This window comes from Pipistrellus kuhlii, unplaced genomic scaffold (assembly GCF_014108245.1).
Source record: "Pipistrellus kuhlii isolate mPipKuh1 unplaced genomic scaffold, mPipKuh1.p scaffold_m20_p_12, whole genome shotgun sequence".
Classification (NCBI taxonomy): Eukaryota; Metazoa; Chordata; class Mammalia; order Chiroptera; family Vespertilionidae; genus Pipistrellus; species Pipistrellus kuhlii.
Window position 1 is genome coordinate 47433217 of NW_023425427.1, and position 24070 is coordinate 47457286.

The 24070-nt window shown below is 38.4% G+C and overlaps 1 protein-coding gene across 1 annotated transcript in view; it reads left to right on the plus strand.

The window, feature by feature from the left end:
- The window catches only part of FOCAD (focadhesin), a 262856-nt gene that overhangs the window by 104726 nt on the left and 134060 nt on the right, over positions 1 to 24070 (plus strand). Inside the window, exons 12-15 of the mRNA XM_036434175.2 lie at positions 17344 to 17448; positions 17856 to 17957; positions 18486 to 18616; positions 20697 to 20823. Of these exons, the coding sequence (XP_036290068.1) occupies positions 17344 to 17448; positions 17856 to 17957; positions 18486 to 18616; positions 20697 to 20823 (465 nt within the window). The remainder of the gene's footprint in view (positions 1 to 17343; positions 17449 to 17855; positions 17958 to 18485; positions 18617 to 20696; positions 20824 to 24070) is intronic.

Here is a 24070-nt window from a genome sequence, read left to right on the forward strand (position 1 = left end):
TGAGCAAGAGAACTGCAGTGGAATTTTCTCATCTCTTCTTATAGGTTTGCTGAGGGCCGTGGTCGGCAAACTGCGGCTCACGAGCCACATGCGGCTCTTTGGCCCCTTGAGTGTGGCTCTTCCACAAAATACCACGGCCTGGGCAAGTCTATTTAGAAGAAGTTTAAGTTTAAAAAATTTGGCTCTCAAAAGAAATTTCATTCGTTGTACTGTTGATATTTGGCTCTGCTGACTAATGAGTTTGCCGACCACTGGCATAGGGGATCCAAGACCTCTGCTAGAAGGAGTGGGACAATTAAACCAGAAGAGAGCATCTTACCGGCATCAAAAATCTAAGGAGAACTTAGTCCTGTAGGTCTGGTCTACTTTCCTCGGAGGAGTAGAAGAGTCTCGTTGGGGCACGTGAGCTGTAAAGACACTCCTAGTCTTTTAGCCGAGGATGCTGACTCTGCTCCTCAGGAGCCTGCCCAGATCCGAGGATGGAAGGGGAGGCCAAGCCTATCAGCGTCAATGAAAGGGACTAAGGTTAGGGGAACCCCTGAGAATTCCTCCAGCTGTCACTGTGGCCTCTGCTGCAGAGATTCTCCGTGAGACCTCCCTGATGCATCAGCAAGGCAGCAACATGCAGCTATCCTTAGGTGTAGGCTTCAGTGCTCCATGAATGATGCCGAACCATTTACTGTAGAGATTCCAGGTGGTTGATGTATTTCCCACCTTTTCCTTTGGTTTCCACTTGTAAATATGTTGTGCTCTGCTGAGGTTTAAAAATGGAGATCTCAAATTTCACGTTAAAGCTTTTCCCGATAATGTCACATCGTCTTTATAATTAATGGTGCATTGCTGAAATGTTGCGGAGCATAAAAGTAATTGCAATAACAGTTATGCCCACTGTGTCCCTTGTCATGTTTCTCTCTCTCTCTCTCTCTTGAGATATCAGTGGGGTTTCATTTAAACCGCGTAGAAACAAGAGCCTTATGCACACCTCTGTTGCCCGTTTTAAAGTGCTCAGTGTGCATTGGATGAGGCCTTGGTTATTTTTCTGAAGCCAGGTGGGGTTCAGGCAATGGTCTGCAAAATTGCTAAAGACAGCCCTGGAATCTTTTTTTTAAACCACAGAAAAAGGAAGACTCATGCGTGCATATATCAGGTTGTCTTAAATCAAATCCTAGCCGGACTGCAGTGACACATGCTGTTCAAGAACGACTTAATACCGTCCTTCTAATCGGATGAATTGTCTTGTTGTGCAAAAACTGTTATTACACTGTCTGTGAAGCCAGCCATGCTGCAGGGGGAAGAATTAAATCGCCTGACTGAGAGGTCACTTGTGCATAGTAACGCAAGATCTATTACCGTTATTAGGGCTCTGGAGGACATTCACCCTTTTATGGTCTTTCAACTGCTGGAATGAAATATTTTAATGGTAAACGACACCCTTCTGGGAAATCCTACTAAAGATTCTTTTTTCCACTCCCCCACACCCGCTGTTTGTATGTCTAAAGTGGGGAGGGGCCTCATGAAGGGGGGGAATCACATTGTTCTTTTCAGATCACTTAAAATTTTCTTAGTTTGATTTGATGTGTTGACAGTTGCCTTTGAATGTTCCTCATTACACTATTCCTAATCTGTGTCTATTAGTACCACACTTCATCTTTCGAAACATGGCATGCACGATCTGTAATCTTTTCCGTAGACCAAGATATAAGTGGTCTATGCCAAAATCTGGAGTAACCACTTTATTATACATGAAATGAAATCTCTGCCTATTTTCTTTGAAGGTTCTCTTGCATGTATTTAGGAAGATTATGTAAGTATGTATTCTAGTTCTTCATGGCCACCCTGGTCAGTGGTAATTTACCACTGACCAGGGTGGCCATGAAGAACTAGAATATATATATATATATATATATATATATATATATATATATATATATATATATATATATTATATTTTTTTTTTTTACTCAAGTATACCTGTGTCCCCCCCACCCGCCTAACCCCCGTGGATTTTTAGAGAGAGTGGAAGAGAGGAGGAGAAACTCAGAGAAACATGGATGTGAGAGACACATCAGTAGGTTGCCTCCTATACATGCCCCATCTGGGGCTGGGGATTGAGCCTACAGCCAAGGTATGTGCCCTTGACTGGAATAGAACCCTCAACCCTTTAGTTCTCAGGCTGACACTCTAACCACTGAGAAAAACCAGCTAGAGCAGTGGTAAATATTTAAAAACACATCTTCAGAAGTAAATGAATAGCAGTTGATCTGAGGTGATGCTTACAACAGTAATTAAATTGGGAACCAGAGTTTCCTTCCAATGGATTACATTCATTATAAACTGTCAATCCATTTGTTGCAATTTATTACCACTCGGGAATTTTCTTTTGCTATTTTGCTAAATGGTTAAGATTTTGTGGTATAAGAATGAAGTAAAACTAGCATGGCAAATAACTTGAGTAAATTTTTTGTTAATTTTGAAGTCAAATAACTGATTTTGTCCTCTTCCCATTACTTCATTTCTCATCCTTTCTTCTAAAGCTTCCTTAATTTATTGCCTAAAAATATGGAACTGTTAGAGTGATGTGAATAGGCACATAAATTCTCTTGGATTCCTCAGTGCCTGCTTTTGTTACTGGTATTTTGATGGGTTTGTTATAACATATCTGTTGGAATGGGATTTGGTAAGAAAGAATAGAGGGAAGGGAATACCTTGTCAGTTGGAAAAATACATAGATATCTGAGATTCGCGTGGAAATAAAAATAATTTAGTAAAATGGGAGATAGAAACCCTTTGTCAGGTTGCTAATGAGAGGCTTGACCTAGCTGCTGCTACAGCAGCATCTTTGGGGATGATGAGAGATGCAAAATGCACTGTTGCTAGGCAACTCTCTTGGCTGCCTTTGGAGCAGGTTCATATGTGCTAAGAGCTAATGAATCCTCATGTCTGCTCTTTGAAACTATTCAAAAGCCAATGAAGACATACCCAGATATTTAGTTTTTACAAGTGCTTGAACCATTCTTTCCATGTCACTTACTCATTAAAAAATAAGTTGGCCATTTAGTGTGTATGGAATATTGCTTGTTTTTTCAAGGTGGACCATAATTTGAGCCCTAATAAATATGTTTTTAAAAGGGAGCTGAATAAGGGATGAGTTAGTTCCTATTGATGCTAGTTCAATTATATATATATGCTAATAATGCTAAGTGTCCTTCCCTCCATCTGGGTAATGATGACATGAGGCAATACCGGGAGTCCTCTCCCTAGTGATGATTAGCCTTCTTGCAGTTTCTTCAGCCCAGGAACCTGACTCGCTTTATAGCCAGGTGGAAACACTATACTCTATCCAAATGTCTGTGAAGCATTTTCCCTTGCCTCATCTCATTTGATCCTCACAGAAGTCCTGGAGTAGGTAGATAGGAGACTTGGCATAATCCTATTTTATTTTCATTAGCTGGAAAATGGAGATATAGAAAGTTTAGAAACTTGACCAGACTGAAAAGAAGTAAGAAATGGTGGATCTCTGCATAGCAAAGGTCCGCTGGAGAAAGATGTCCTCTGCAGCATGATATAATGACTCAGCATATGACTCAACATGGGAAACTGAGTTGGCTGCCCTCCGAGCTTCAACCCAGAGCCCCTAATCCTACATTTTTCACATACAACTTCAGTCTGCTCTGCCCTCCCTCTGCTGGAGCTCAAGTCCAAAGTTGGAAATAATTAAAATATCCATCAACTGGAGAGAAGCCAAGATGGCAGCATCGGTAAATACCTGAAATAGCTGCCTCGCACAAATCACTTTGCAACTACAACTAAAAGACAAAATGGACATCATCCAGAATCACAGGAAGGCTGGCTGAGTGGAAATTCTACAACTAGAAGGAAGGAGAAAAGTACATGACTCAGAGGTGGTGAGGAAGTAAAGTGCAGAGGTATGGAGGCACGTGCAGAAAAGGCTGGCAACTGAGTACATGGTTGTCTTTCTTAATTGGGAGGGGGACAAAAGCTTCCGACTGCTCTGAACTCCAGTTCTGGGCAAGACTCTGGGGACTTCGACTCATACCTGGAGAAACTGGACTGTCTGTTATCAGGCGTAACTCGAGAACAGCTTTCTCTCAGAGGTGCTTGCAGTGATTACCTAGGAACACTTAGACCTGGGGGCCACTTAGGGCAGGGCTGAGGAGCAGCCATAGCTGTTTGCTCCACCCTGTTTATTCCCTAAGACCCTGCCCCACCCAAGCTATTCTTAGAGGCTTTTGCATATGAATGGCCTGGCCCTTTGCAATCTAAAATTACCCAACAAACTAAAGCTGAGTCAGTAAGACCCAGAACATCCAAAAGAAGGCCCAAGGCCCCACAGCAGCTTGCATTGCTTCACAGCTGGGCCTCATCTGGGCACCTCCAAACTCCAAATAAAGAAGAGGAATCTGCAGATTTTTCTGTAACTCCTTCGGGGTGGCCTCAAGCAGAGGCTAAAATAGCACCTCCTCGGAGACTCAAGAGCCAGTGTACCCAGGGATCAGAGTGGGATCATCCAGATTACAATTCCTCAAATCATAAGAGACACACTCAGGGGGCAGACTCAGTAGGCACCAAAGCCCCACTTAAGCAAGTCTTGCCCCATAAGGGTATATATGTAATATGTATTGCTTTGAAATATTCAAAGTGATGAATAGCAAGAACCTGCAACCAAGATTACTCTACCCAGCAAAGCTATCATTCAGAATTGAAGCTCAGATAAAAAGCTTCACATATAAGAAAAAGCTAAAGGAGTTCACCACCACCAAACCAGTATTATATGAAATGCTGAAAGGTATTCTTTAAGAAGAGGAAGAAGAAAAAGGTAAAGATAAAAATTATTAACAACAAATACATATCTATCAACAAGTGAATCTAAAAATCAAGTGAATAGAAAATCTGATGAACAGAACAAACTGGTGAATATAATAGAATCAGGGGCATAGAAAGGGAGTGGACTGACAATTCTCTGGGGTTGGGGGTGTGTACTGGAAGTGACTGGACAAAAATCGTACACCTATGAATGAGGATAGTGTGTGGTGGGATAAAGGCAGAGGCTGGGGTGGGAACCGGGTAGAGGGGAACTATGGGGGGCGGGGGAGGAGGAACAACTGTAATAATCTGAACAATAAAGATTTATTAAAAATAAAAATATCTACAAACGGATGGATTAAAAAAAAAAGTAAGAAACGGTGGAGCTTGAAAATGACTTCAGGTTTTCTCACTGCACAGAATATAGTCAAACACTGCTGCAATTAAATATTTTACCCTTTGTTCTCCCTGCATGATCTACAATAATAATCTGCTTCATGTTGATATTTACTGCTGTGTTGCTGACAATTACCTGAAAGAGAAATTGGATTGCTTCACTGAACTGGAAAAAGTTTAGCTATGTCAGTAAGCAGGTCTAATTAAGCAAGTTTGTTCTATATCTATTAAAAGGCTAAGTTGACTCACACATGCATGATACATGTAAAACTCTTGCTCGTACCAATTGCACGCATGTGTTTCTATCTGTCATTGTCAATCATGAATTTGGTTGATACTTCTATTAATAGAGAAAGGGCGAATAGCGATATTAAAGTATTTCTTCTAATTCTCTTTTAATGTGCATGAATTCCTACATGGGGCCACTAGTTCTATATGAAGGCCTATTTTAAATTTAAAGGATTTTTTTTTCTTTTCTGAAAGTGGTTAAATTATTTGAAATTTGCCTCTATGAGCCTCTTAGAGTTTTTAATTACAGTTTCTTCATTCTTTGCTCAGCACAAGACTATTATTTCTGAAGGTGATAGGAAGCTGGAACCCAAACTGATTTTCTAGGTGGCCTGTCTAAAGCCCCCTCTCTACTCCCCCCTCCCTCAAATCCTGGATGGTAGCCTATGAGACAAGCCACAGGACAAGAACTAAAGCCTGCTAAGGAGCATCCCTGGGTCTGATCCTGAGCCTAACTCCTTGTAAGATCCCACCCACTCTCTAATACACATGTGTCAAACACAAGGCCCGAGGGCCAAATCCGTCCCGCCAGGCCTTGCAATGTGGCCCGCACCGCGCTGTCATCACTGCACTTCGCTGCGTTTCCATCACAATGACAGTTTATGACTGTTCAGTAAACCATTCGGCCCGCGATTTAGGCTGGATTTTAAATTTTGGCCCCTTCTCTGATTGAGTTCGACATCCCTACTCTAATACCTCCCTCTCAGGGGTTTTGCAAAGATGACAAGATTTTGCACATGAAAAAAAAAAATTGTAAAATTTCATATATATGCCAGTTTTTAATTCCAAAAGATAGTTTCAATTCAGTAAAAATCCTGTGTTGCTGAATTATTATTAGTCAGGCTTGTTAATATTTTGGTAGGCTATAGGATAAGTATAGTGGAATTTGTAACAGAATTTAACCTGTACACGTTTTAAGCTATGATTTCTTTTAATGTCATATCACCTAGTATAAGTGTGATTGAAGGTACTTAATAAATATTGTATTTATAGAAAGTTGTGTAAATTTTGTGTACAGACTCTCTAAATTGAATTGTTTCATTTCTTGTAAAAAGTATATTGCAAAATATACTGGAGAATCTGTCATAATTCTGTGTATCTCTGTGTTTTCTCATCTGTAAAATGAGAATAATAAAAGAACCCAAGTAATTAAACTCATCATGCAGATTAAATGAGATAATCCAGATATAGTACTTGGTTTGTAATCAGTGTTTAATTAAAGTTATGTGTTATTAAAATTGTAGTTGATTTTCATAGGTCCTTTTTATCCATTTCCCAATTATTTATCTGCTGCATTATGTTCCAGCATCAGAGCTAAGCTACTTAGCCAAATAGGCATGTTCCTTGCCCATTTGGGGGTTATTATCATACTTTATTCCCCAAGTACATGAAGACATCACTGTTTCCTGTGTGTGTCTCTGTGTACATGCAAGTTAAAATATGTATATGTAGATATGTAAAGGAGATAGTGACTTGTGCTATTCAGTAGAAATACAATGTAAGCCATATATATAGGTTTAAGCTTTGTGGTAGCCACATAACATAAGTGAATAGGTAAAATTAATCTTAAAATATATTTTATTTAACTCAATATATTTGAAATATTTCAATATGTAATAAAAATAAAACTATTAGTGAAAAATTTATATGTAGTTTTTGTACTAAACCTTCCAAATCTTGTGTATATCTTATACTTACTGCACTTCTCAACTCGGAATATCTGCATTTTAACTGCTCACTAGCCACATGTGGCTAGTGCCGTGGTTGGCAAACTGCAGCTCAAGAGCCAAATGTGGCTCTTTGGCTCCTTAAGTGTGGCTCTTCCACAAATACCACAGCCTGGGTGAGTCTATTTTGAAGTGGCGTTAGAAGTTTAAGTTTAAAAAATTTGGCTCTCAAAAGAAATTTCAATCGTTGTACTGTTGATATTTGTCTCTGTTGACTAATGAGTTTGACAACCACTGGGCTAGTGGCTACAGTGTTGAATAGTGCGGAAGTACTAGAAATCCCAATGCTCATTTCGTTTATATAAATGTAAGTATGTATTTAGAAATACTCTTCCCATTGGTTTTATTAACTGAAAATAGCTTCATAGTCTCTGCAGTATAATAGAAACCTATAATGTTTGAGAATAATAATATTTAAAGTGGGTTTTTAGGAAAGTACTGAGAGGGTGATGGACTATCTAGCAGCATTTTTTTAGAAGTAGCCAGTCTTATACAATAACTTATATTTTGTTAATTTTTTCTTCCTTCAGTAGTTAATCTTGAGTTTAATTTAGCTCATGTTTACTGAGTATTTGCTCTATGTGTGGTGCTGAGCAAATACAAAGCAGAAAAGGAAAGCTGCCTGTAAGGCCGTCACAGACTAGTGTGGGCCACAGTGTTGGGAATAAGACTGCTACCAAAATATATGACATAAAGTCATGTACAAAGCTAGAGTGACAAACAGTACTCAGAATATTCTTTTCCTAAAGAGGGTCAAACAATTACTCGATTATCCTTTAATATTTTTGTGGTTGTGAAACACTTGCTTTTTAATGGTTAGTGCATGAGTAGTTGAACTATTAGTTTGAAAAAGGAAGAGATTACAAGTTCATCAGGCAAGAGGAAGGACTAGATGTGCCTTGAAAAGTAAGCTGAGTAAGAAGACAGGAGAGAACCTGATCTGACTTTGTCTCCTGACATCAACTCTCTCCTCTGGGCAGGAAATTGGCCCTCAGCCTCATTCCTCCACTCAGCATTTGCAGGGTCCTACTGCTGCTCTACTTCTTATTCTCCTGCTTAATAGTCCTAGGGCTACTGGGAATTTAACATCCAGTTCAGTCCATCACTCATTGAAGCATAGCTGAAAATACTTTAGTGTTATTCTTATAACATGTAAAATATCTAAACAATACCATAGTACTAGAGGCCTGGTGCACGGATTCATGCACCAGTGGGGTCCCTTGACCTGGCCTGTGGGGATCTCACTGAAACCGGCTCTTTGCCATCCCCTGAGGGGTCCCGGATTGCAAGATGGTGCAGGCCAGGCCAAGGAACCCCACCAGTGCACAATTGGGGCCAGAGAGGGACCACAGGAGAGCTCCAAGGTGTGTCCAGTTCCCATCTTGCCCAGTCCCAATTGGCTGGACCCCAGCAGCCAGCTAACCTACCGGTCAGAGCATCTGCCCCCTGGTGATCAGTGTGTGTCATAGTGACTGGTGGAATGGTCATATGGTTAGACATTTAGCATATTGGGCTCTTATTATATAGGATGTACAATATCCATACATAAACACATTGTTTATCTTAATGTATCTTCTCTACCCCTCCCCCAATATATGCACACACACATATACAAAGGTGTTATATATGTTCCTTTGCCATTTGTGTTTTTCTCTCATATGTTATAGCCATCTTGCTATGTTTATAAGATCTAATTGATGATTTTTGAAAGATGCTGATGTTCCACAGTGTATGAACCGCTCAATGTATGCAAGTGTCTTTATATTGATAGATGTCTAAGTTGTTCCTGGTCGTTTGCTGCTGCTGTTGCCATTACAGATAATGTAGCAAACATCTGAGGTCTTCTTGGGCACCCCAGCCTTTTAGAATAGCATTGGCCAATAGAACTTCCCTTGTTTGGACACTGAATTCTGTACTGGTCTTCTGATTTTCTTATTTCTTCTTCCCCAAATCTTTCGCTCTGCTTTTTTACTCTATTTTTTGGGAGATTTCCTTAGCTCTATCTTTCCAATATTATTGAATTTTCTGTTATACTAATATGTTTTTAATTCAACAGCTTTTTGTTTCTCCTTTTAAAATGTATACATCTTTACTTACTAGTCTTTTATTGTTTTAATGATTAGTGAGTTCTACGTAGAGAGCATGCATTCTCTTAATATTTCTTCTAGATTTTTTAAAGATTATTTCCCTTTGATGTTTAACTTCTGGAATTCACCTAGAATTTTTTATTGCATGGGAATGTATTAGAATTTCCCCACCCCATTAAGCCACTTTCTAACACCATTCATGGTTTAATTTTTTTTTTTTTCCTGTTGGTTTGTAGTCTGTTTTTATTATGGATGTGACTGTTAGAGTAGAAAGAAGAAATAAGCATTGTAAGAAGACATTAATAATTTTTCTGAATGCAGAATATTTTGCAAGATGGGTGTTTAACTAAACCTGTTTTCTGTTGTTCCTTATCAATACACTGTTTACTTCAAGTAGTGGAATCAGAATTCTTTATTATTCTTTGTTCCAAGAAATTTAAATCAATACCTTTTTTATGTTTCTGGCTTGTTAAATTAATTTTACTTCTTCCTTTGTGTGAATCTTCTTGCTTAACATGTTAAGCGCCATGTCACTGGTGAATTGACACTATACCTTCCCCCCCGGACCTCATCAGTCACTGGGGCCGTTAACATATTGGTGAAATTGGGTATTGTGGGCTAAACAGAAAGGAAGACAAAACAGGCTTGGTGCTTAACGTATTAATAATAGTTTTCTAATTAGTTCATTTGCTTACCATTATTTATGTTGACCAACCCCATTTAGTAGTTAATCTTATATTTGAGAATGAATTTGGACCTTAGGAAAGTCCTGGTATAAGTTATTTACCACTTACTTGAACATCAAATAGTTTTGGTCATTAAATAAGGAAAGAAGATTTGGAGTTCTGCTCTATATTTCTCCAACTTGTGTTGGCTGTTAAATTTTATTTTTTTTCACTTCAAATGTAGTATGGAGGAGTGGTTTACATTTATCATCATCAGTCTTGTGTAGTTTTTCATATCCTAATAAAATTGATTTGACTGTCATAGCTTTGGATTCTGTGAGTAATTTACTATTTTAATAAATTCAAAAGCATTGAATCGCTCTAGTTTTATTACATAGTTGCTTACCTGGCTGAGCTGCATTTAATTAGATCTCATTGTTGGAAGACATTCAAATTCCTCCTTCCAACTCTCTGATAGAAAACACATTGCCAGTGACAGAGACAGTGGTGGAAATGGACTACCTAGTTGAAAGGGGAAATACAGTGGGTACACATTGTACTTTACTTGTAGGATACCGCTCTTAACTTTTGTTTGACCAGTTGGACTGCCAAGGACTTAGATCTCACCATGATATAAATGTAAAACCTACTTTTGTCCAGGAAGGAAATTTTATGCTTATAAGAATTCAGTCATTATAGTCATCATTTATAGCAAGTTGTCAAAATGTTAGCAATTGAAAAAATAAATGTTGATTATACTCCTCTTTCTCATGGATGGTTTTACATACTGATAGTGTGACTAATCATTGCTTTATGAATTAAATTTTTTTGTACCATTTTTCAAATATATAAGTTGCCTTTGACCCTGAGGGATAATGAAGACTCAGATGGCTAAGGAGACCATCCTGCTAATCAAGTTTAGGTCAGGAAAGGTCATGGTAATTGTATTCAAAGGATTTCAAACTCCTGAAGTGATATGATAGTTTATCTTATTCCAGTCTGATCTTTCCTCTTGTTTTTCTATACTTGGAGCTCCTATGTGATTTACCTGATTTTGTTTTGTTTTTTTGTGTGTTTTTGTATACACTGGGAAAATCTTACCTCAACATTTTGATATGCTGGTGACATTTATCTAACAGGTAAATTTTTCTGATTCTAAATTAATGTAGTTAAAGTACTATTTAAGTATCTTTTTTGCAAGTGATAGGCTTTTTTAAAAAATTCTTTATTGTTTAAAGTATTACATGAGTCTCCTTCCCTCCCCCCATTGACCTCTCCCTCCACCCCTCCCCCAAATACAAGCCCGCACCCTCCCCCCACCCCCCACCCCCACTGTCTGTGTCCATTGGTTCTGCTCATATGCATGCATACAGGTTGTTTCAAATCGCTGCAATGCTGTTATGGGATCTATCTTGTTGAATGGAATTGGAGCAGATAAAAAAAAAATAGGAGTAGTTTGTGCATTCTAAAAGCATTTATGGTATTCTGGAAACCAGAGATACAAATATGAAGATGTCATCACTGCCTTTGTTAACGCAAAGTGGCAAGTATAAGGGCCTTGGTGCAGCCCTAACTCCAGAACTTACCAGCTCTATTACGTTGGGCAAGTTATTTGGTCTTTATGAGCTTCAGTTTTAGTCATTGGAAACATGGTGATGATCATGATTTTCTGTAAAGTGCTTAGGAGAGTGTTTGTAGGAACTGTTCAGTAGATGTTAGCTGCAACTTTCAGAGGAACCATTACAGATCAGGTGCTCAAGCTGGACTGGAATAAGGCTAGAGTGAATAAATATCAAATAGAAAGAAGATTGCCGAGTAGGGGCCTTTGCTGGTCTCCATACCTTTCTTTCCTTGACTTTACTTAACTCTCAAAGGTTAAACTGCAAGACCCAAGATCACTAACTTAATTATAATGTGATATAAATATAATTTGAGCCGGGACTGGTTTGGCTCAGTGGATAGAGCGTCAGCCTACTGACTGAAAGGTCCCGGGTTCGATTCCGGTCAAGGGCATGTACCTTGGTTGCGGGCACATCCCCAGTGGGGGGTGTGCAAGAGGCAGCTGATCGATGATTCTCTCTCATCGATGTTTCTAACTCTCTGTCCCTCTCAATTCCTCTCTGTGTAAAATCAATAAAATATATTTTTTTAAAATATATAATATGAACCACAGAATAGAATTATACTATGCTTACACGTCTTTGATGTTGCTGCATGCCTGCAGATCCCTCATAAGTGGAATGGAGGATTAGCTTTCTAGTACTTCTCTCTGTGGGCTGCTTTCCAGTGTGTTACTTAAGTACCATGAATAGAAATGTCAAGTAATTAGGAAGCTGGGATTAATGGATGTTCAAAGGCATAATACTAGATATTGTGTCCATTTTTTGTAGAATGATTTTTTTTAAGAGTTTCGATGTTAAAATTATTAAATAATGTCATTTATGCTTCTGTTTATAGGAACCATTCAAACTTATTCATTTGTTATGTAAAATTCATGTGTGTGTGTGTGTGTGTGTGTGTGTGTGTTTAACCTAACACATATACTGTTATCTTACCACTTTTTTAATAAATGGCAAATGCACTTGTGTACGTAAAATTTACTTCCATTGTTTTCACAGAAGAAAGTCTTATGCAAAGGTGGTTCAGCATTTATCTAATCTAAGGATATGGATAAAATACAAACTAAGAATTTACTTTTGTAGTTCACATCTAGTTTTCTAAAACATAAGTCTGAAAAGTTAAAGAAAAATCAGATATTGCTATTGTTTTTTGCCTGTTCTATTACATGTCTTGAGTTATTTCTTTTCACTGGTATCTTTGTTTTCTATTTATATTAATTTATTACTACATTTCTCATATAGTAATAAAATATGAGCTATCTCATACTTTCAAAATAGAGGGATAGTTATAAACATCAATTATATGTTCTCTCTTGATAACTAAAGTGAATAATAAACCCTTTATATTTCTCAGGATGTATGAGTAGATAGCACTACTCAGGATTTTCATTATAGAAGTGTGTGAAAGATTATTGTTATCTGTGTAACTTCATACGGTGTTGCCAATATGGACATTTTTCATGGAATCCAAGTTAAATTTCTGTACTCCATTCTTTATATGATGCTGGTTTGTGTCTCTTCTGATTATTTTTTCCTGTGTTTTGTCAAAATACAAGAACAGTTACACAATAGTTCTTCATCCTGTTATAGGTAGCCTGGACTCTCATTGCTTTCACTACGCCAAGGTAGAATGGAGGGGTGAACTAAGACATGGACTCCCATCCTTTCTGATTTGGATGAGTTTTTTCTCTCTTTCTTGCCTAATTGCTCGGGCTAAGCCTTTCAGTACTATGTTCTGTATTCTACTAATACTAAGTACTATGAATAGAAATGGCAAGAGGGTACATCCTTGCTTTTTTCCAGATCTTAGAGGAAAAACTTTCAATCTCTTATTATTCAATATAAAAGTGTTCCTGACTCTTTAATTATGGGGTGAGAGTTTAAGGATTGGTGTTAGTTCTTTTTTAAAATGTTAGGTAAAATTCACCTGAAAGCCATCTGGTTCTGGGCTTTTCTGTGTTGGGAGGTTTTTTATTGCTGATTCAATCTCCTCCTTTGTTATTTGTCTGTTAGGTTTTCTATCTCTTCACGATTTAGTCTTGGTGAGTTGTATGTTTTAGACATTTATCTATTTCTTCTAGGAATTTGTTTTGGTATAATTATATATAATTCTCTTATAATCCTTTTCATTTCTGTGGTATGGTTGTGATATCTCCTATTTCATACAAGGAACTTAACTCCAGAGTGTAGAGAGACCAGGAACAGAGGAACCAAGAGCTCATATGACCTCTCAAGAAAACTGATAAATGTACATGTTACTTCATTAGGAAAACAACAGTCGTACTTCATATAAAAAGTTTTCCACACCTATCTACACTAATAAAAGAGTAAGATGCAAATTGACCATACCTTTGCAACACCCACCAGCCAATCAGGCGTGAGTATACAAATTAACCCATCAAAGATGGTGGGTTAATTTGCATATGCAGGCACCAGAGCATCCGAGGGTGGGGTGGGGCAGCATGCTTGCATCATTACCATGGCAACAACACAGGCATTCCACCCCACCCCAGTTGTTCTTGGTCTCTGGGCAGCATGGGAAGGCAGAAAGGCGGCTCCAGCCTGAGCAAAGGTGGTGCCAGCAGCCAGGGGAAGGCCCATTCTTGCATGAGTCTTCATGCATCGGGCCTCTAGTATATCTATATCTGTCTTTTCCTGATTAAATAACCCCTGTTTGGGATTCTGTTGACCTGAGGATTTAATTTGGGTTATAATAACTTCAAGAACTGTACTAGGCCTAAAAGAACTTATTGTAAAAGGTTCCCACTTTGTTTTTTCATTATTGAACTTGCCAGAGAAAATAAACACCCTTACCTACTTCTTTAGTTCTAAGGCTCATAAAGGAACTGTACTCTTTAGCATAAATATAGTACTTTATTTCTTTTCTGACAATATGATTAAAGCAGTTATTTAAAAGCCACACAACTAAATAAGTTATTTTATAAAATGCCACTAAATGTGCTGCTTGCCCTTCCCAGAACTTGGAATCTGTCAGTGCCTGGGTAGAGCTCTTCCCAGAAGGGGCAATTTATTGAGTCACACACAGACAATTCAAGATAACCTTTTGTTTTTTAATTAAAGTGGGGAATGAGAAGCCAATTAAAAAATTTGTTCAAGGTGAGGATGATGGAACTTCTGTTCTAACAGAGCACCAGCAGTTGTTAAAAATCATAAATCTGGCTGTGCTGTGAGTCTATAACCGTTACATGTATATTTTTAAATGCTGCCCTGATATAACATGGTCAGACTCATTAATGAATGGTTGGCTGTTACATTTTTTGGTGGTAGAGTTAGGATGTTTTTCCTCTTTGAAATTAAATTAAAGTATGTACCTTCTAAGCTAAGAAGAAATATAGGTTTTCTAAGATTACAGCCGGTAGAGCAAATTCAACAAAGTCAGCTAACAAAACTAAAATGCACTATATGGAAACTAAAATTTTTGTGCATGCTCAAGTAGTGTTTTGCTCATAGCAGGTATTCATTCAATTTTTAATTGAATTTTTAAAATAAAGAATATCTTTATTACAATATAATTCACATTCCATATAATTCAAAGTGTATAGTTCAATAACTGTTAGTATATTTACAGAATTATGCAAACATGATTACTTATAATTTGAGAAAATTTTTATCACCCTCCTCAGCAAAGAAACCTACCCATTAGTCATCACTCCCCATTTTTTCCTTCACCGCCCCATTCCTAAGCAATTACTGTCTGTGTCTGTATATTTGCCTATTGTGGACATTTTATATAAATGGAAACATACAATATGTGGTCTTTTGTCACTGGCTTATTTCACTTTATACAAAGTTTTCAAGTTTCATCCATATTGATTCCTATTCCTTTTTATGGGCAAATAACATTACATTGTATGGCTAGACTACATTTTATTTATCCATTCATCTGTTGAACAATTGGGTTGTTTTTACTGTTTGGCTATTATGAATTATGCTGCTATGAACATTATGTCCACATGTTGTGTGGATGCATGTTTTTATTTTTGGTATGTGCTTAGAAGTAGAATTACTAGGTAATACGGTAATTCTTTTTAACCATTTGAGACTGTTTTCCAAAGTACTTGTGTCATTTTACACTCTCACTAGCAGTGTCTGAGGGTCTCCACATACTTGCCAACACTTGCCATTGTCTGTTTGCTTTTTATTAGAAGCATCCTATTGGGTGTGAAATAGTAAATCATTCTGGTATTGATTTTTATTTATGTGATGGCTAAATCTGGCTGAGTTCCTTTTTCTGTGTTTAATGGTCGTTTATCTTCTTTGGAGAAATAAGATTCTTTGCTCTTTTAAAAATTGGGTTATTTGTCCTTTTATTATTGAGTTACAGGATTTCTTTATATATTCTAGATAGAAGCCCCTTATTGGAGATATGATTTGCAAATATTTTATTTTGTGGGTTATCTTTTTATTTTTCTTCATAAGTATCTTTTGACATCTGAGTATTTTTAACTTAATGACATCAGAGTATTTTTTCATTGACCTATATTTATATTCTTATGCCAGTACCGCTCTGTTTTGATTACCTTGGCCTTTGAGTAAAATTTGAAATTGGGGATTTTGAATTCTCAAGCTTTGTTCTTATTTTGTCAAGATTATTTTGGTTATTGGATTCCCTCTCTGTTCCATGTGAATTCTAGGATTACTTCTTTAATTTTGCCAAAGAAGTAATTTTGCCAGTTGGGATTTTGGTAGGCATTACATTGAGTCTATAGATCTACTTGGGTAATATTGCTATCTTAAATTAACATCATTAATTCTTTTGATCCACAGATTAATTGCTTTTTTTGTTTTATTGTGTTATGCATAGGTATTGAAATGTGGACCTTGCTTATTAACACCCCCCCTGTTACAGTACAATTGATTTTAATTATTTTATATTGGAATAACATAATTGAATATTTCAATATGTGGAGTTCTTTTATTATTTCTATAGCCTAAGTATTGCTGATCATTAGAACTATAAATTTCTTTGGGGCAGTATATATCTTAATTAGTCTTGTATTGCTTAGAGTAGTGTCATAGTTGCTTAAGAAAAAAATGTTTTTTAATTGGTGTCTACCAGCTAATTATAAAAGAGATAGAATATTAGTGGCCTATAAAATTACCATTAACGACAAATTGCTGACTATTTCTCAGTCTTCTAATTCATATCTATACTATTTAGGTAATATGCTAATTAGACTGGGTGACCGGACATCTCCGGATGTCTGAATTCCTTCCAGACAAAGCCATGGTGGCGGGGTCCAAGATAGAGGCAGTTAGGGGTGATCAGGCCAGCAGGGAAGCAAGCAATTAGGGGCGGGATCAGGCCAGTGTCAGGGTACAAGCAGTTAGGAGTGATCAGGCTGGCAGGGGAGGGCAATTGAGGGCAATCAGGTCAGCAGGAGAGTGGTTAGGGGGCAATCAGGCCAGCAGGCAGAAGTGGTTAGGGGCGACCAGGCAGGCAGGCAGGTGAATAGTTAGGAGCCAGTGGTCCCAAATTGTGACATGGATGTCCTTGTGGGATCTGGCCTAAACCAGCAGTCAGACATCCCCTGAAGGTCCCAGATTGGAGAGGATGCAGGCTGGGCTGAGGGGCCCTCCCCTCAGTGCACAAATTTTCATGCACCGGGCCTCTAGTATATTTATATTACCTCTTTGCATAAAAATGAGTAGTGTTGCTTTACAGGTTGATTTTCTTCATAAGGCATAATTAATATATTCTTTAAATTCACTTTAGGTACCAAATTTGATTCCGGTTTTGATGTTCAAATTGGGAAGACCACTAGAACCTGCATTATACATTGATATTTTATATACTTTACCTACACTTGGTGTTCACAAGGTTTGTATATTATCCAATTTACTTGAAGGATAAAAGAGAGTGAGTCATGAATAATACATTGAATTTTGGTTGGTATATGAAATTTTGAGCCCTTAATTTTGCTGTGATCACTGCTCCCCTTGTTGGGCCAAATGTATTTATTAAAATATCTGAAGAGTAATTCTTTCAAAATCAATTAATAGCCACGTTTTTCCATTGGTAATTATCTGAAATGAGGTCTTTATGTTCCAGGGATTCCTACCTAACCTCTCAAAGGTACCCGCAACCTTTGAGAAGATGGCTAATACTATAGTAAACTTCCATTTAGGTATTTATTTTATGATGGGGGGGGGGTTTAATTCTCTTGGTAACCTGGGGATTATCTACATTTACATCTATGAAACTTAAAATTTTAAAATATCTCCTAGGTGTGCATAGGACAAATTCTACGAGTAATCCAACTTCTTGGAACCACTCCACAGCTAAGAGCTGTCACTTTGCGCTTGTTGACATCTTTGTGGGAGAAGCAGGTGAGCTCTGATACACATTTGTGTAAGTATTAAACATGTGTTTTTCAGTAAAGAAAACTGATTTTGTCACTGTGCCCGGCAGTGCTTTGACATAGTAGCATTAGTGTGTGGCATCAGTGACTGCGTTGGAGAAATTCGATTCGGTGTGATGCTTCTTGATCAGTAAGTAATGCAGTTAGTTGTGATTAACTCAGAGAAACTGAGACTAGAAAATAGTCTTATTTCTTTGATTCTGAAATTTATTTTTCCATTTGTGTGGGAAAGTAATAAAAATATGATAATAAGTGATTACAGCCTTTGTAATTAGGGTGAGGTTTAACCACTTTTTCTTCTTCTTTTATGAGATGAACAGTGCATGGGACTGTAAGAAAATCCCTAGCAATCAAAACAGCATTCTTCCCTGCTGATTAGACATTATAATTTGCAATGCAAATGGGAGATTTGGAGAGAAAAATGCTGCATAACAGGAAATAATGATTATTCAACTCAAATTGGGAAATTTACTTTTTTGTGAACTTGTCTTTTTAGGATCGTGTCTATCCTGAACTGCAGCGGTTCATGGCCATGTCCTGGGCCCCTTCTCTGTCCGCGAGCAAGGAAGTCCAGTGGGAGAAACTGATCGCTAAAGCAGCATCCATCAGAGACATATGTAAGCAAAGGTAAGATGTGCTTACCCCTTGGGAATGTATGTCATGATTTATTATTTTGCATTTGTTTATTTTACTGCAAGCAAGAATCTAGGAAAGATGGGTAGAATATATTTGAGTAAGAATAAATTTTCAATTTAAGTTTTCCATTTGTAAAATTTAGTAAGATTGGAAAATAACTTTGAGAAGTGAGCATGTCTTAGATCTAATCTAGCTTTGTAGGATATTCATAACCTTTTCTGGATAGCAATTTAATATGGTATTAAAGCATATGAGTTTATGTAGTTTATTTTTCCTTATATAAATCCCTGTGACCTAAGCAGTGGATTGTCGTCCATTTGTCCTTATATTCTCCCGGTGTTGTGTTAGAGTTTTAACAGAGACAGCCTTGTTTGTGACCCATTGCATGGAATTACGACATGCAATTATTATTAGGAATTGCGATAAGGAAGGAAATGATCTTGAATTCCCATGTATGCTCTAGGGTTGAGGAGGATAGGAAGGTAGTGGGGAGATGACCCTGCTGTTCTAGAGTATGGGTTGATAAATAGGTAGGAGGGATGCGACTGCATTAGCTCCAAGCAAAGCTCCGGCGTTTTTTCTTGAGTAGAGTAAGGTAAAAATATTTAGGGAGGAAATAGATTTCAGACATTTGGAATGAGTTGTAATCCTGCAATTCCATATGTGTCGCCTCTGCACTGTAGAATTGAGGGGGGCATATCTCATTTTTTGTCCATAATGATACTGTGAATGGTACTTCCTAAAGTTGTGCAGTGTGTGGGTTGGCCCACTCACTGCTCACTGGCCCAGGGGTCCATACTGAGTGCTTCAAGAAAAATCTCGGATCAGACCATATCGAAGCCTCAGCATTTCTGCACCTCTTCTAAGCCTCAGCCTTCTGCAAATACAAAGATGACCGCAGTCTGAAAGTTACACAAATGTAACACAAGAGAGTCTGGAGGCTCTAGGGCAGTGGTCGGCAAACACATTATTCAACAGAGCCAAATATCAACAGTACAACGATTGAAATTTCTTTTGAGAGCCGAATTTTTTAAACTTAAACTTCTTCTAACGCCACTTCTTCAAAATAGACTCGCCCAGGCCGTGGTATTTTGTGGAAGAGCCACACTCAAGGGGCCAAAGAGCCCCATGTGGCTCATGAGCCACAGTTTGCCAATCACGGCTCTAGGGCTATCGGCATGGGAAATATGTTAGAGCTGAGAGATTATTATCTGACAGTGCAGTTTTGCATTCATAAAGCTGCAGCTTGGGAGCGAGTCTTTTGAGAACTTATTCAATGTTCCTTTCAGTTACCACTTCTAGATCCATCAGCTTTTCCAGTTTTGGAAAATGATTTCTGTTTGTCAGGACAGTAAAACAATAGAATTGCAGTCAGGCAATTTCACCAATTGATATTTCGTCAATTAGACAACAGTATTATATCACTGAAGGGTTATAAATAATGCAGAGGATGACCTGAGTTAAAAGCCTTCTGTTGATAGCACAACATGTGTGGAATGGAGAGGAGGGGGAGTGGAGAAAGAGTGAGTTGAGCACTGTGCTTAGGAAGATGCTCTGACGGTTATAATTCATATCATCATCATCATCATCATCATCATCGTCACATTGTGTAATAGGTTTAGCCTCTTCAGTTAGCATCACTATGATCATAAATCACCTTCTGACCCCAGGACTGCTTTTGTAGTCCGTGTCTGATACCAGAGCAACTTCTGGGCAGGTGTAGCTCTCTTCTTACTGATAATCTCACTAAGGTAAGTCAGTTCTTTTCACTATTGATATGCTGGAAATTTTGTCAGCTCAGACACTTCTGATTTAGGGAGAATACTATGTAAGAGGTATCTTCCTTTGGGGGTCGTATTTCTATATCAAAAATGAGCCTTAAAGTAGGCAAAAATGATGATGATGATGACAGTCTTTGAAGAAAAATACATGGTGCTGTTCTTTGAGGGTTAATATTTAGGAGGCAGAAGGGTAAAGACAAGCTTTAATGCTTTTTGTTCAGACAAAAGACCAGGGGATGGTCATGGAGCTCTCTGGCTGTAATCTCCTCCCGACCTGTTGTCCCCTGCAGGCCCTACCAGCACGGGGCAGACATGCTGGCCGCCATCTCCCAGGTGCTGAACGAGTGCACCAAGCCGGATCAGGCCACCCCAGCAGCCTTGGTGTTACAAGGTCTCCACGCACTCTGCCAAGCCGAGGTAGGCTCTTTGAATTGCCTTGTATAATTTTGAAGAAAAGAATTTATAAGGTGTATTAGTTTCAAGGATCCAAGATGAGATTCGAGTAGCTGAAAGTTTGGATATTCGTTCCCAGAGATTTTTGGTTAAAAGAGTGAAGCAAGACCTTCCACTTCACCCTTGTTTGCGGAGGGGAGACTTGACGCATCTGGTTATGTAGACCACATGTGTCAAACACAAGGCCCTTTTGCCAAATCCGTCCCGCCAGGCCTTGCAATGTGGCCCGCACCGCGCTGTCATCACTGCACTCCGCTGCGTTTCCATCACAATGACAGTTTATGACTGTTCAGTAAACCATTCGGCCCGCGATTTAGGCTGGATTTTAGATTTTGGCCCCTTCTCTGATTGAGTTCGACACCCCTAATGTAGACAGTCTCCAGAGAAGTATTTATTATCTTGTTTATTTCTGTTAATAAAGAAGGGGAAGTTGTGCTTATAGGTGAATGCTTGACTACATTGGCCTCTTAGTTTCATGATTAGAGAGCTTTACCAGCAGATGAGATGAAGGGATTGGGGTGGACTAGTGGCAGCTTCATAACCAGCAACGATTGTGGCCAGCTTGCAGACTGGCTAAGGAGCCTTGCTTTCTTGGTGATCCTTTTGGATGCATCGGCGTTAGCACTGAGGCTCTGACTCGTTTTCTGAGCTCCAGACAACTCACAGATGACAGCCCGGCAGAGAGCCTTTGCCGCTGGGAGAAGTGCAGTAATGACCGCAGCGATCCTTCACTAACCGCACTGTGGTTCTTGCCAGAGAGAACATACCTGCACAACTGTGCTTTATTAGAGAAAGAGACTGAGCAGAATTATTTTAGCTTGTGGCAATTATGCTTGATAGGATAGTAATGAATGTAATAAATAATACAAGCAGTGACTGTATTGAATGTTCAGAATCTCATGTCCCTATGCTGAGCACTTTCCTTTTATGTTCTTCAGCAACTCTGCAATGTAGGGACTAGAACATCGTTTTATAGTGAGGAAGATAGGCCTCGAGGCAGTTAGACATTTTCTCGGTATCGGGTCTGGGAATGAACTAACGTTCTCTTGGGTACACACTCATTTGAGCAGGCAGTAAGCTCCAGCGCTGCGCAGGAGCTGCGTGCGCGGGGGCAGTGTTTTCAGTGCCAGCTGCCGGCAGAGGTCTCAGGGTTCTCGGTGGAGGACTATTACAGAGTAACCAGGGACTTTGTATTTGACCGCTCCCATCAGTCATCTAAAATTGGGAAGTATCACCTTGATAATTACATTGTTTTCATAAAACCTTGTCTTTAAATTAGGTTTGAACAGAATCTTTGAGAGGAGAATTTTATATGCCCACCTCCGAAAGGTGACCACTATCATAATTTTGGATTATTTCTCTTTATTATTTTTTCTAAATAGAATTTTTTCATTTCTAAAATTAACTTTCCCCCTAAAAGAATAGTAATTTTGTCTTATTGTGCTCACAGTCCCACTGTGTTCCCCGTGCATCCTCTGCTGTTTCCGGGAGGCTTTTGTCTACTGGAGCTTATTGATGCATAAGATGTCCTCAGAGTGCGGCGCTGTTTTTTCTCATTCTGTTTCTCTAAGATACCCATTGTAGCTCGTACCAGAGATATGAAAAACATTCCCTGATGTGGTAGGAAGCATCTTTTTCAGGCTGATACTTCCCATGACTCTAGCATTTATTATCTGTTTCCTTTGGCTAATTTACTTAACCCCCTGAGCCTCTGTTTCTTCAATTTGAGATAAAATGCGATTACACACAAAAAACACTTACTGTAATATCTGCCTATAGAGGTGCTTTTTAAGTGTTGAACTTGCTCCAGACAAATGGCACACAATTGTAATATAATCAATGCCATCAGGAAGGCTTTAGGTGGTTTTGGGTTTTGGTTTTTAATCTTTCTCCTAAAACTCACACAATGGTAGTGACTTAATTTTTTTCTTCAAATGGTTTCCTATCCCTTCACTGTGGGGCTCTTTGGTGTTTATTTCTACACTAAAAGGAGACCACATTGGATTATTGAATTTTTAGCCCCAAATCCATTTCCCCAACCCAAGCTACTACTACCCATAAGGGTATTTTTGAGACCATGACTATCCTGTCTGAATCCATCTTGGATACTCAACAAAAATAACAAAAATAAGGGCTTCGTGACAACACACATTATTTCTCAGAGCTCTGGAGGCTGGGAAGTCCCGATCAAGGCACTGGGGGATTCAGTGACTGGAGGGGGAGGGGGTGCTTCCTGGTTTATGGAAGCCACCGTTCTCATAACGGCTGTCTTTTCAGTGTGGTCTCACCCAGCAGAAGCACAAGGCAGCTCTCTCAAGTCTCTTTACAAGGACACTAATCCCAGTCATGGAAACTCCACCCTCATGACCTCATCACCTCCCAAAGATCCGTCTCAGAATACCATCATCATGGGGATTAGAATTTCCACATATGAATTTGGGGGCGATACAAGCATTTAGCCTACAGCAACTATAGAACTTCTCACCTTCCATCTGTCCTCCAGAGGAATTGAAGTATCATGTCTAGGTGTTTCTTTACTAAAGGCTGATTTCTATTTTGATACATCAGTAATATTTTTTTTTGCTGGATTAAAGGCATTTCTTTTTCTCATTGTGTTTCTCTCTCCCTACTTCTTCCCTCTTTTGATGTTATGAAATCAACATTCAATATAATATTTTTATCAAAAGCTCTCCGATCCTTGCCTTAGTATAGCTTAGTATAGGGGAAACTTCAACTGAAATGTTGCAAATGAGATAAGAATTCAGTATGTTATCTTCCTGACAAATAGATGCTATCCTTTTAAATCTTTTTTTCATAATAAGATGAGCATTAATAAATCTTAAAGTAATACCACCAATCAGTTAACTTCATTTTATTATAAGGAATACTTATTTCCTTATCTCTTATTTATCATCTCTTTTCTTGTCTAGAGGATGAACCCACTATTTTATTGATACTTACTTAAGGTGATGTGTTATTTATCATATTTTCCTTATAGCTATTACAAAAATCCTGAGTTGTGACTGCATACCTGTTCATTTTGATTTTTAAAATATTCTTTTTTATGTTTGGTAATGAATAAATTTTTCATCTAAATAAATAGAAATAATTTATCCTTCCTGTAACGGCCTACGTCAGTGATCGGCAAACTCATTAGTCAACAGAGTGGCAAACCGTGACTCACGAGCCGCAGTTTGCCGACCACTGGCCT